This window comes from Euprymna scolopes, chromosome 6, assembly GCF_053919585.1.
Source record: "Euprymna scolopes isolate OS-2025 chromosome 6, ASM5391958v1, whole genome shotgun sequence".
Classification (NCBI taxonomy): Eukaryota; Metazoa; Mollusca; class Cephalopoda; order Sepiida; family Sepiolidae; genus Euprymna; species Euprymna scolopes.
In genome coordinates, this window is record NC_136487.1 from 110,308,113 (window position 1) to 110,320,958 (window position 12,846).

Here is a 12,846-nt window from a genome sequence, read left to right on the forward strand (position 1 = left end):
AATTGTTTAGACCCAAAATTGTCGGAGGAGTTTGGTAGAGTTCTCAAAGGTCAAATCGTTGAACTTTGACCTCTTAATCGCCAAATTTCTGGCCGAAAACCGATCACATCGATTTTCACAAATCTCAGTACCCTCTATATACAATTTCAATTCTGTAGAATAAAAATTGACAGAGTTATTGCGTAGGAAAATGTACACACACACTTTCACTTTTATATATATATATATATATATATATATATATATATATATATATATATATATATATATATATATATATATACTAGCATGGGTGCCCGGCGTTGCCCGGGTATTTGGAGGTGCATGTTGAGCAAAAAAAAAAAAATAAATAAATAAAAAAAGCGGTCAATTTTTTAAACTTTGACCCCTTAAAATTTATTGTTTTGGGATCTTTTATAGATATATAGATAGACAGATTTTCAAATTGAAGTTAAATTCCATTATTTCATGCAGCAGCTTGCATGATAATTGATGTTTCAGCAGAAACCTTTTTGAATTCTGAGAATGAGAAGAGATAATTTGTATTATCCGAAATACTGCAGCATACTTATTCTCATCTCGATTGTTATTTTCACGTATCAAATTATGTCGTCTTCAATGTTTTTACGGGAGCACCTTTTCCAACTTTATTTATTCCGAACTCGAGGAAACTACTGAATTTCGAACCTATCCCTTTATTTTATTCAGGAGTTCTGATTGCTTTTATTCTGTCAGCTATACTTACTTTTACGTGACAGTCTTCTGGAGGTTGAAGGTTCAATCCTTACTACAAGCGATAAGAACGAAGAATAACATAATAATTACCACTTCTAACAAGTCATTACCAACCGAGTGAAAAGAATCTACACGTGTAGATTATATAAAACGGGTTAGTTCGAAATTCTGTATAAGTTCCCGAGTTTAACATAATGATTCCTTAATTCGAAACGATGCACGAGGAGGTTACATCGGCTAAAATGTTGTGACAGTAACAAACAAGCTTAGAATAATAGTCGAGATCATTCAAATGATACAAAATAAACGTAACCCCCCCAAAATAAGTTAATCAAATGCGCATGTAAATACCTGGACATGTATGTTGTGTTTCAGTGATTTGACAACCCTCCTTATTAAAATCCATTCCGTAAGAAGTTCTGTAACAATGAGCCATCTGCAGTTGAGCAAAAAAAGAAATCATTATTGGCGTCACATACTATGAAATATCAAAAAATGTATTTTAATAAATTTATAGAATACTAGCGGGACGTCCGGCGTTGCCGCTTCCTAAAATACGCAAAATATTATATTTTAATTAGTGCAGAATTCTTCTTTATTTTAAACAGAAATACCGTAGGTATTAAACCTAATGTTAAATTACTTTAAAAAAAGATGAAGTAAAAACAAACAAAAAACCACGAAAACAAACAAACAAACAAACAAACAGAAAAAAAATGAGACATATGCATGTGAATATTATGTTTTTTCTAAACAGTTAATTTCTTGTAAGAACAAAAATAACCGAGCTGAGATCGAAACCAAAACCTAAAGACAGTGAGTCATGTACGATTACAATTCGGCCAGCGTGACACGTTCTTTAGAAGTGATTTCAAACCAATTTATACTTAACATAAGGAGTCTGTAATATGAACGATTCACGCGTGCACAATCGTGAAACAGTTAGTAAACAGATAAAAATCCGAGGATTACCACGTACCAGTTTTTCAATTTTTACTCCTTAGAAGCCCTTTTTCCATATGAAAAGCGATTAACGTTTTCCATATATCTGAATAACATATATTTCAAGCCTATATATTAAAAATTCGTTGGGTATATAGGTTGAAAAGTTTCCTTACTCACATTCTCACTTTTACAGAATATAAGAGTAGATTAGATAACGATGAAACAATATAGCTACTTCTAAGACGAGCAGTCAAAATTTACTTTTTGTTTATTAGTTATTTATATTGATTTGGCAAATTCGAATCTTTCGATATTTCCTTGTGCAAAGAGAAATCTCCTTTTTTCTTTTGGCCCTGTCGATGAGGCATTAGAATACGCCGACTGCCCCCCTGCAGAGGGTAAAAGTCCCTCAATGGGGGGTCCTGGATATGACCTTAAACTATATCCGATAGTGAGGCCCCAGCTTGCGGGCTCTGGGGAGTGTGGAGCCACCCTTTAATTGCCATTGCTCCCAGGTCCACTCTGACCCGGAGTGGTAGTACCTGTTAGGGTTTCAACTATGGGTTAAATAGAAACTGACTTGCAAAAAACAAATATATTCTATTAAAAAAATTTTCTTCAAAATCACCGGATTCGGCATTAAATAACCTGAAAAGGGTTGATATGCCGTAAAACAAAAACAACCAACCAACCAATCCTTTTTTCTTTATGTTAAGTGTCTTTTTCATGGGCTTTTTTAAAGTTGAGTTTTAATAGCAAACTTAATTTGTTAAAAAGCTAGAAATATTTTATGTTCTAACTTTTATGATTTTTAGCCCCTTACGTGTCAGGTATATTTCCCAACATTTTGTTTGTTGCGTTATTACGTGTCAAAAAGAAAGTGAAAAGAATACTCGTGACAAAACAATTGCATTCACAAACATATTCTTTTTTTTACAAATTATTAAAATGGTGATACGAAACATAAGGTGATACACACTGTAATATACAAAAGGAGAACGAACGACATATTTATTAAAGAAAGAATACATCACGGTCGCAAATACAATGAAATAAAACATGCATTGCCGGATTCAGGGATAGAGTATTATGCATTAGCAATGATTAAGAGAACGCTATTTACTCGGTGTCGTATGTCTCTGTGAGTCTATTCGACTGTTATCAGAATGCGTAACCCGTAGTCAAAACATACAAGTGTTTTTAAATGACGTTTGTTTTCTATGAAGTATGCATCAGAAAGAAGCCAAGACTTCGTTCTAAATTCCGCACGTGGGTGTAACGAGATTACATACTTACGTACAGGAGAACTCTTTTCTTTAATGTTACGTAGAAATAAATTTGAGGGAGATAACTCAGACAATTCTGACCCAATACACCTTTCTGAGGACTAAAACAAATATTTAGATGAATTGCGGCGAGCTTCAGGGTCAAAATGTTCACCGCTAATCGAAAAATGTTTTTAATTTTCGTTTGTTGAATTAAATGTTGAACCCCACCCCGCTGAAATACCTGGATACAAAATTTTAATCAAATAATTTAAAATTCGAAGCGGACATTTCTCAAATTCAAACGATAATAATGAGTTCAGTGCAACTGGTATCCAGGAGTCCAATCCACAGCAAACATATAATATAGGATACGGCTAAAAGATTATTATTTCTAAACAAATATACGTGTTGTTTTCATAACGGAGTTCAAATCAATTAGGGGGTTTCTCTCATATGTATTCGCATCAAATTCTGAATTCCAATTCCAGTGTATTGTGAAAACATTCGAAATTATTAAAAATCCCCAAAAAACATCAAATATTTTTCATTGAAGAGCTGTAAGGTTAAACCAACATGGTGGCTTCCAAAGAGAGAAGAAGCAAAGGGCAGATAATTCAACATGTTGTGTTACTTAAAAAAGGTTCACAATTCATTGCGTATTTCATACATCACATAAAAAAATTGTTCAGTTTTAATTACATTTTCAGAATTTATTCAATCAATCATATAAATCATTATAAAGTATTGAAATTTAGTAACATAACATTTTTCAAACGGTTGAATTTTAACAGAATTTAAGCTTGGGACGAGATTAAAAAATATATGCAATAAGATTTCTAAAAACATTTTGTTTTATTTATTTGTTGTAATTGTTAAACACAACGTTATACACGAAACTTATGTGTAGCCAGGCTATGTTTGCAATCAGCAAATATTTTTTCTATGTAAATCGCTCCAGACAAGACATGAAGTTATTTGATATACGGAACTAAAATAATATTACTTCAAGGTAAAAAAACTGGCCAACGATAAGTATTAGATGCTTGATTCCAACCCAGAAAACAGCGATTCCTCCGTCTTTTTCAGAAACACCGATCATAAAATGTGAAAGGCGAAACAAGGAAAGAGTTACGAGATTCACCGCTGCTTTACAGGCTTGTGCGGGAAGTTGTTATTCGTAGATTAAAGGTGAACCTGGTCATTCATACAGTTACTTGTACCAGTATAAAATACTCTATATATGTCGATGCCATGACAATGCTTGTAACGAACCAGTGCTAAGAATAGGAATAAAAAACTATAAGGTGGTTATAGGGAGCAAAATTAACGGTATCTATCTATCTATCTATCTATCTATCTATCTATCTATCTATCTATCTATATATTTATTTATTTATTTGCATTTAGAAAGTTGTATCCATATCAACCCGCTTTAACTGGATTAATAGGCTTTGCAAGATATTCGGCGTTTTATTTGTTCTTGATCTTCAGCTGCATAAAAATTAACTTGGAAAATTGAAAGTTACACAGTCACGACGGAACTGTGTTATCGAATAAATCTTCCATTAAAAGGTAGGACAGGTGTGCAATTAACTCATCCCGTATCGTCTTTCTATTCTAATTTGTCACTTCACTTATAGTAGTGCATGCTTTTTTTTTAAAGTTCATGTGGCTTGGCATAGTGTCAATGGTACATCGCGAAATCTCTTACATCCATTATTCTCAAAACTGTCTAAGAATGCCGGGTGTTGAGATTCGTCAACATACGTTTCGCATATATTACCTAGATCGAATGTGCACATATCGTGAGGAACGGTGATTTCTTGAAATAATATACAAAAAACGCCTTTTCGGTTTCAAAAGTGTGTACTCAGATAGGGGTGGGGCATTGGATACCCTGAAACGGGTGCTTTTTTACTGCGAGTGTAGACAAAACTTGAAGTTACTCTTCCTTTCGACTTTTGTCACGTAAAGCATTATATCAGGTGCTAGTGATGGGGCCTGTTCGAGATTATACGATTAATAAACTTCATATGACGAACGATGAGCTATGTTTTATTAGACCTTGGGTTTCCGTGTTTAACGATTAGGCATCATTCGGAGCATTCTCTGAACCGCCAACAGACTCTACTCAGTATGGCTATTATATCCAGCTACGTTCGTCCATTAATCACGTATTCTTATGCTGCAGTGTCGTTAGCCCGTTGTGTAAGTTGGTTGAGAATTACGTGGTCTACATGCTTAACGGAGTTCTTTGTTTTAGAAGCCGTGTCTGTCTGCGACAGTTGGGCTTTGCTGATGAATAAGGAAATGCACTTATGAGTCAGAATATGGTTAACGCGCCAGAAAAAAATAATGTGAAAGAGTTTTTAAACTTCTCTTTAAATGATTTTAATTTTCAAAATCAAAGATGAGAATTAGGAGAGAAATGGAAAACTTACATCATTAAAATTTATCGAAAGATAAGCGAAACGTTCGGAGCTACAACGAATGACTGGAACTGTATTCCAGTGTTCCTACTTACAATGCTTCCCCGCGGGACAGAGTTAGACACCAGAGTCGTTTTTTAACGTGGAGAAAAGGAACAAAAATTAAAATTGTCTCAGTCGTGAAGAATTTCTCCTCCACTGACAGAGAACAAGAAATTGAAGTGAAGCGTCTGAAGAACAGATACTACACTGTTGGATTTATTTGCTTCCCCACTGAGCAAATTAGGCACGAGTCCGTTTTTTAATGTGGAGATGGGGGGAGGGAGGAGGGAAAGGGGGGGGGACCAGCTCCCGAGAGGTGGGAAATGGGAGCTGGAAAAGTAACTTTTGGTATGAAGGGTTGCCCCTCCAGTGACCAAGGTCAGATATGTGGGGTTACCCCCACATATGGTCTTTGCTAGTCATAGCTTGCAGCATCTGTCGGAACAGATGGTATTTATTTGCTCCCCCACCGAGCAAATTAGGCACAAGGCCGATTTTTAATGTGAGGAGTGAAGGAAGGGGGAAGGGGAAAAGGGGGTCAGCTCCCGAGAGGTGGGAAATGGGAGCTGGTTAAAGGTCAGACATGTGGGGTTGCCCCCACATCTGGTCTTTGCTAGTCATAGCTAGTCATAGCTAGTCATAGCTTGCAGTATCTGTCGGAACAGATGGTATTTATTTGCTCCCCCACCGAGCAAATAAGGCACAAGGCATATTTTTAATGTGAGGAGTGAAGGGAGGGGGAAGGAAAAAGGGGACAAGCTCCCGAGAGGTGGGAAATGGGAGCTGGTTAAAGGTCAGGCATGTGGGGTTGCCCCCACATCTGGTCTTTGCTAGTCATAGCTAGTCATAGCTTGCAGTATCTGTCGGAACAGATGGTATTTATTTGCTCCCCCACCGAGCAAATTAGGCACAAGGCGGATTTTTAATGTGAGGAGTGAAGGGAGGGGGAAGGGAAAAAGGGGACCAGCTCCCGAGAGGTAAGAAATGGGAGCTGGTTAATGGTCAGGCATGTGGGGTTGCCCCCACATCTGGTCTTTGCTAGTCATAGCTAGTCATAGCTAGTAATAGCTTGCAGTATCTGCCGGAACAGATGGTATTTATTTGCTCCCCCACCGAGCAAATTAGGCACAAGGCCAATTTTTAATGTGAGGAGTGAAGGGAGGGGGAAAGGGAAAAAGGGGACCAGCTCCTGAGAGGTGGGAAATGGGAGCTGGTTAAAGGTCAGGCATGTGGGGTTGCCCCCACATCTGGTCTTTGCTAGTCATAGCTAGTCATAGCTTGCAGTATCTGCCGGAACAGATGGTATTTATTTGCTCCCCCACCGAGCAAATTAGGCACAAGGCCAATTTTTAATGTGAGGAGTGAAGGGAGGGGGAAAGGGGAAAAGGGGACCAGCTCCCGAGAGGTGGGAAATGGGAGCTGGTTAAAGGTCAGGCATGTGGGGTTGCCCCCACATCTGGTCTTTGCTAGTCATAGCTAGTCATAGCTAGTCATAGCTTGCAGCATCTGCCGGAACAGATGGTATTTATTTGCTCCCCCACCGAGCAAATTAGGAACAAGGCGGATTTTTAATGTGATGAGTGAAGGGAGGGGAAAGGGAAAAAGGGGACCAGCTCCCGAGAGGTGGGAAATGGGAGCTGGTTAAAGGTCAGGCATGTGGGGTTGCCCCCACATCTGGTCTTTGCTAGTCATAGCTAGTCATAGTTTGCAGTATCTGCCAGAACAGATGGTATTTATTTGCTCCCCCACTGAGCAAATAAGGCATGAGGCCAATTTTTAATGTGAGGAGTGAAGGGAGGGGGAAAGGGAAACAGGGGACCAGCTCCCGAGAGGTGGGAAATGGGAGCTGGTTAAAGGTCAGGCATGTGGGGTTGCCCCAACATCTGGTCTTTGCTAGTCATAGCTAGTCATAGCTTGCAGCATCTGCCGGAACAGATGGTATTTATTTGCTCCCCCACCGAGCAAATTAGGCACAAGGCCGATTTTTAATGTGAGGAGTGAAGGGAGGGGGGAGGGAAAAAGGGGACCAGCTCCCAAGAAGTGGAAAATGGGAGCTGGTTAATGGTCAGGCATGTGGGGTTGTCCCCACATCTGGTCTTTGCTAGTAATAGCTAGCAGTATCTGCCGGAACAGATGGTATTTATTTGCTCCCCCACCGAGCAAATAAGGCACAAGACCGATTTTTAATGTGAGGAGTGAAGGGAGGGGGAAGGGGAAAAGGGGACCAGCTCCCGAGAGGTGGGAAATGGGAGCTTGTTAATGGTCAGGCATGTGGGGTTGCCCCCACATCTGGTCTTTGCTAGTCATAGCTAGTCATAGCTAGTCATAGCTTGCAGTATCTGTCGGAACAGATGGTATTTATTTGCTCCCCCACCGAGCAAATTAGGCACAAGGCATATTTTTAATGTGAGGAGTGAAGGGAGGGGGAAGGAAAAAGGGGACAAGCTCCCGAGAGGTGGGAAATGGGAGCTGGTTAAAGGTCAGGAATGTGGGGTTGCCCCCACATCTGGTCTTTGCTAGTCATAGCTAGTCATAGCTTGCAGTATCTGTCGGAACAGATGGTATTTATTTGCTCCCCCACCGAGCAAATTAGGCACAAGGCCGATTTTTAATGTGAGGAGTGAAGGGAGGGGGAAGGGAAAAAGGGGACCAGCTCCCGAGAGGTAAGAAATGGGAGCTGGTTAATGGTCAGGCATGTGGGGTTGCCCCCACATCTGGTCTTTGCTAGTCATAGCTAGTCATAGCTAGTAATAGCTTGCAGTATCTGCCGGAACAGATGGTATTTATTTGCTCCCCCACCGAGCAAATTAGGCACAAGGCCAATTTTTAATGTGAGGAGTGAAGGGAGGGGGAAAGGGAAAAAGGGGACCAGCTCCTGAGAGGTGGGAAATGGGAGCTGGTTAAAGGTCAGGCATGTGGGGTTGCCCCCACATCTGGTCTTTGCTAGTCATAGCTAGTCATAGCTTGCAGTATCTGCCGGAACAGATGGTATTTATTTGCTCCCCCACCGAGCAAATTAGGCACAAGGCCAATTTTTAATGTGAGGAGTGAAGGGAGGGGGAAAGGGGAAAAGGGGACCAGCTCCCGAGAGGTGGGAAATGGGAGCTGGTTAAAGGTCAGGCATGTGGGGTTGCCCCCACATCTGGTCTTTGCTAGTCATAGCTAGTCATAGCTAGTCATAGCTTGCAGCATCTGCCGGAACAGATGGTATTTATTTGCTCCCCCACCGAGCAAATTAGGAACAAGGCGGATTTTTAATGTGATGAGTGAAGGGAGGGGAAAGGGAAAAAGGGGACCAGCTCCCGAGAGGTGGGAAATGGGAGCTGGTTAAAGGTCAGGCATGTGGGGTTGCCCCCACATCTGGTCTTTGCTAGTCATAGCTAGTCATAGTTTGCAGTATCTGCCAGAACAGATGGTATTTATTTGCTCCCCCACTGAGCAAATAAGGCATGAGGCCAATTTTTAATGTGAGAAGTGAAGGGAGGGGGAAAGGGAAAAAGGGGACCAGCTCCCGAGAGGTGGGAAATGGAAGCTGGTTAAAGGTAAGGCATGTGGGGTTGCCCCAACATCTGGTCTTTGCTAGTCATAGCTAGTCATAGCTTGCAGCATCTGCCGGAACAGATGGTATTTATTTGCTCCCCCACCGAGCAAATTAGGCACAAGGCCGATTTTTAATGTGAGGAGTGAAGGGAGGGGGGAGGGAAAAAGGGGACCAGCTCCCAAGAGGTGGAAAATGGGAGCTGGTTAATGGTCAGGCATGTGGGGTTGTCCCCACATCTGGTCTTTGCTAGTAATAGCTAGCAGTATCTGCCGGAACAGATGGTATTTATTTGCTCCCCCACCGAGCAAATAAGGCACAAGACCGATTTTTAATGTGAGGAGTGAAGGGAGGGGGAAGGGGAAAAGGGGACCAGCTCCCGAGAGGTGGGAAATGGGAGCTTGTTAATGGTCAGGCATGTGGGGTTGCCCCCACATCTGGTCTTTGCTAGTCATAGCTAGTCATAGCTAGTTATAGCCTGCAGCATCTGCCGGAACAGATGGTATTTATTGGCTCCCCCACCGAGCAAATTAGGCACAAGGCCGATTTTTAAAGTGAGGAGTGAAGGGGAAATGGGGACCAACTCCCCGGGGAGTAGGGGAGCTGGATAGTGACAATTGCTATGAAGGGTTGCCCCTACATTGACCAAGGTCTTATATGTGGGGTCGCCCCCACATATGGTCTTTGCTTGCAGTATCTGCCGGAACAGATGATATTTATTTGCTCCCCCACCGAGCAAATAAGGCACAAGGCCGATTTTTAATGTGAGGAGTGAAGGGAGGGGGAATGGAAAAAGGGGACAAGCTCCCGAGAGGTGGGAAAGGGGGGCTGGTTAAAGGTCAGGCATGTGGGGTTGCCCCCACATCTGGTCTTTGCTAGTCATAGCTAGTCCTAGCTAGTCATAGCTTGCAGTATCTGCCGGAACAGATGGTATTTATTTGCTCCCCCACCGAGCAAATTAGGCACAAGGCCGATTTTTAATGTGAGGAGTGAAGGGAGGGGGAAAGGGAAAGGGGGACCAGCTCCCGAGAGGTGGGAAATGGGAGCTGGTTAAAGGTCAAGCATGTGGGGTTGCCCCCACATCTGGTCTTTGCTAGTCATAGCTGGCAGCATCTGCCGGAACAGATGGTATTTATTTGCTCCCCCACTGAGCAAATTAGGCACAAGGCCGATTTTTAATGTGAGGAGTGAAGGGGAAATGGGGACCAGCTCCCCGGGAGTAGGGGAGTTGGATAGTGACAATTGGTATGAAGGGTTGCCCCTACATTGACCAAGGTCTTATACGTGAGGTCGCCCCCACATATGGTCTTTGCTTGCAGTATCTGCCGGAACAGATGGTATTTATTTGCTCCCCCACCGAGCAAATTAGGCACAAGGCCAATTTTTAATGTGAGGAGTGAAGGGAGGGGGAAGGGAAAAAGAGGAACAGCTCCCGAGAGGTGGGAAATGGGAGCTGGTTAATTGTCAGGCATGTGGGGTTTCCCCCACATCTGATCTTTGCTAGTCATAGCTAGTCCTAGCTAGTAATAGCTTGCAGTATCTGCCGGAACAGATGGTATTTATTTGCTCCCCCACCGAGCAAATTAGGCAAAAGGCCGATTTTTAATGTGAGGAGTGAAGGGAGGTTGAAGGGAAAAAGGGGGACCAGCTCCCGAGAGGTGGGAAATGGGAGCTAGTTAATGGTCAGGCATGTGGGGTTGCCCCCACATCTGGTCTTTGCTAGTAATAGCTAGTCCTAGCTAGTCATAGCTTGCAGTATCTGCCGGAACAGATGGTATTTATTTGCTCCCCCACCGAGCAAATTAGGCACAAGGCCGATTTTAATGTGAGGAGTGAAGGGAGGGAGAAGGGAAAAAGGGGTCCAGCTCCCGAGAGGTGGGAAATAAGAGCATGTTAAAGGTCAGGCATGTGGGGTTACCCCCACATCTGGTCTTTGCTAGTCATAGCTAGTCATAGCTAGTCATAACTTGCAGCATCTGCCGGAACAGATGGTATTTATTTGCTCCCCCACCGAGCAAATTAGGCACAAGGCCAATTTTTAATGTGAGGAGTGAAGGGAGGGGAAAGGGAAAAAGGGGACCAGCTCCCGAGAGGTGGGAAATGGGAGCTGGTTAATGGTCAGGCATGTGGGGTTGCCCCCACATCTGGTCTTTGCTAGTCATAGCTAGTCATAGTTTGCAGTATCTGCCAGAACAGATGGTAATTATTTGCTCCCCCACTGAGCAAATTAGGCACAAGGCCAATTTTTAATGTGAGGAGTGACGGGAGGGGGAAAGGGAAAAAGGGGACCAGCTCCCGAGAGGTGGGAAATGGGAGCTGGTTAAAGGTCAGGCATGTGGGGTTGCCCCCACATCTGGTCTTTGCTTGTCATAGCTAGTTATAGCTTGCAGCATCTGCCGGAACAGATGGTATTTATTTGCTCCCCCACCGAGCAAATTAGGCACAAGGCCGATTTTTTATGTGAGGAGTGAAGAGAGGAGGAAGGGAAAAAGGGGACCAGCTCCCGAGAGGTGGGAAATGGGAGCTGGTTAATGGTCAGGCATGTGGTGTTGCCCCCACATCTGGTCTTTGCTAGTCATAGCTAGTCACAGCTTGCAGCATCTGCCGGAACAGATGGTATTTATTTGCTCCCCCACCGAGCAAATAAGGCACAAGGCCAATTTTTAATGTGAGGAGTGAAGGGAGGGGAAGGGAAAGGGGGGACCAGCTCCCGAGAGCTGGGTAATGGGAGCTGGTTAAAGGTCAGGCATGTGGGGTTGCCCCCACATCTGGTCTTTGCTAGTCATAGCTAGTCATAGCTAGTCATAGCTTGCAGCATCTGCCGGAACAGATGGTATTTATTTGCTCCCCCACCGAGCAAATTAGGCACAAGGCCGTTTATGTGAGGTAAAAACCAGCTCCCCTAAAAGGGGTCACTCTGGTTACCAAAAATAATAATTGTCCCAGTATAGAGGGCTTCCCCTCCACTGACTGTCACAAACCATCTTAAGTGCAGCATCTGCCGGAACAGATGGTATTTATTTGCTCCCCCACCGAGCAAATTAGGCACAAGGCCGATTTTTAATGTGAGGAGTGAAGGGAGGGGGAAGGGAAAAAGGGGACCAGCTCCCGATAGGTGGGAAATGGGAGCTGGTTAATTGTCAGGCATGTGGGGTTGCCCCCACATCTGGTCTTTGCTAGTCTTAGCTAGTAATAGCTTGCAGTATCTGCCGGAACAGATGGTATTTATTTGCTTCCCCACCGAGCAAATAGGTCACGAGGCCAATTTTTAATGTGAGGAGTGAAGGGAGGGGGAAAGGGAAAAAGGGGACCAGCTCCCGAGAGGTGGGAAATGGGAGCTGGTTAAAGGTCAGGCATGTGGGGTTGCCCCAACATCTGGTCTTTTCTAGTCATAGCTAGTCATAGCTAGTAATAGCTTGCAGCATCTGCCGGAACAGATGGTATTTATTTGCTCCCCCACCGAGCAAATTAGGCACAAGGCCGATTTTTAATGTGAGGAGTGAAGGGAGGGGGAAGGGAAAAAGGGGACCAGCTCCCGAGAGGTGGGAAATAAGAGCGGGTTAAAGGTCAGGCATGTGGGGTTACCCCCACATCTGGTCTTTGCTAGTCATAGCTAGTCATAGCTAGTCATAACTTGCAGCATCTGCCGGAACAGATGGTATTTATTTGCTCCCCCACCGAGCAAATTAGGCACAAGGCCGATTTTTAATGTGAGGAGTGAAGGGAGGGGGCAGGGAAAAAGGGGACCAGCTCCCGAGAGGTGGGAAATGGGAGCTGGTTAAAGGTCAGGCATGTGGGGTTGCCCCCACATCTGGTCTTTGCTAGTCATAGCTAGTCATAGCTTGCAGTATCTGCCGGAACAGATGGTATTTATTTTCTCCCCCACTGA

General features: G+C 43.3%; 1 protein-coding gene and 1 long non-coding RNA gene across 4 annotated transcripts in view; one reads left to right on the top strand and one right to left on the bottom strand.

Moving 5' to 3' along the window:
• Nucleotides 1–12,846, top strand: part of LOC145277866 (uncharacterized) — a 157,099-nt gene that overhangs the window by 79,005 nt on the left and 65,248 nt on the right. The window lies entirely within an intron of this gene.
• LOC145277865 (cilia- and flagella-associated protein 68-like) overlaps nucleotides 1–12,846 on the bottom strand; it is a 52,152-nt gene that overhangs the window by 11,952 nt on the left and 27,354 nt on the right. For all 3 annotated transcript variants that reach the window (XM_080129822.1, XM_080129824.1, XM_080129821.1), the window contains exon 4: nucleotides 1,087–1,171. In XM_080129822.1, the coding sequence (XP_079985948.1) occupies nucleotides 1,087–1,171 (85 nt within the window). The remainder of the gene's footprint in view (nucleotides 1–1,086; nucleotides 1,172–12,846) is intronic.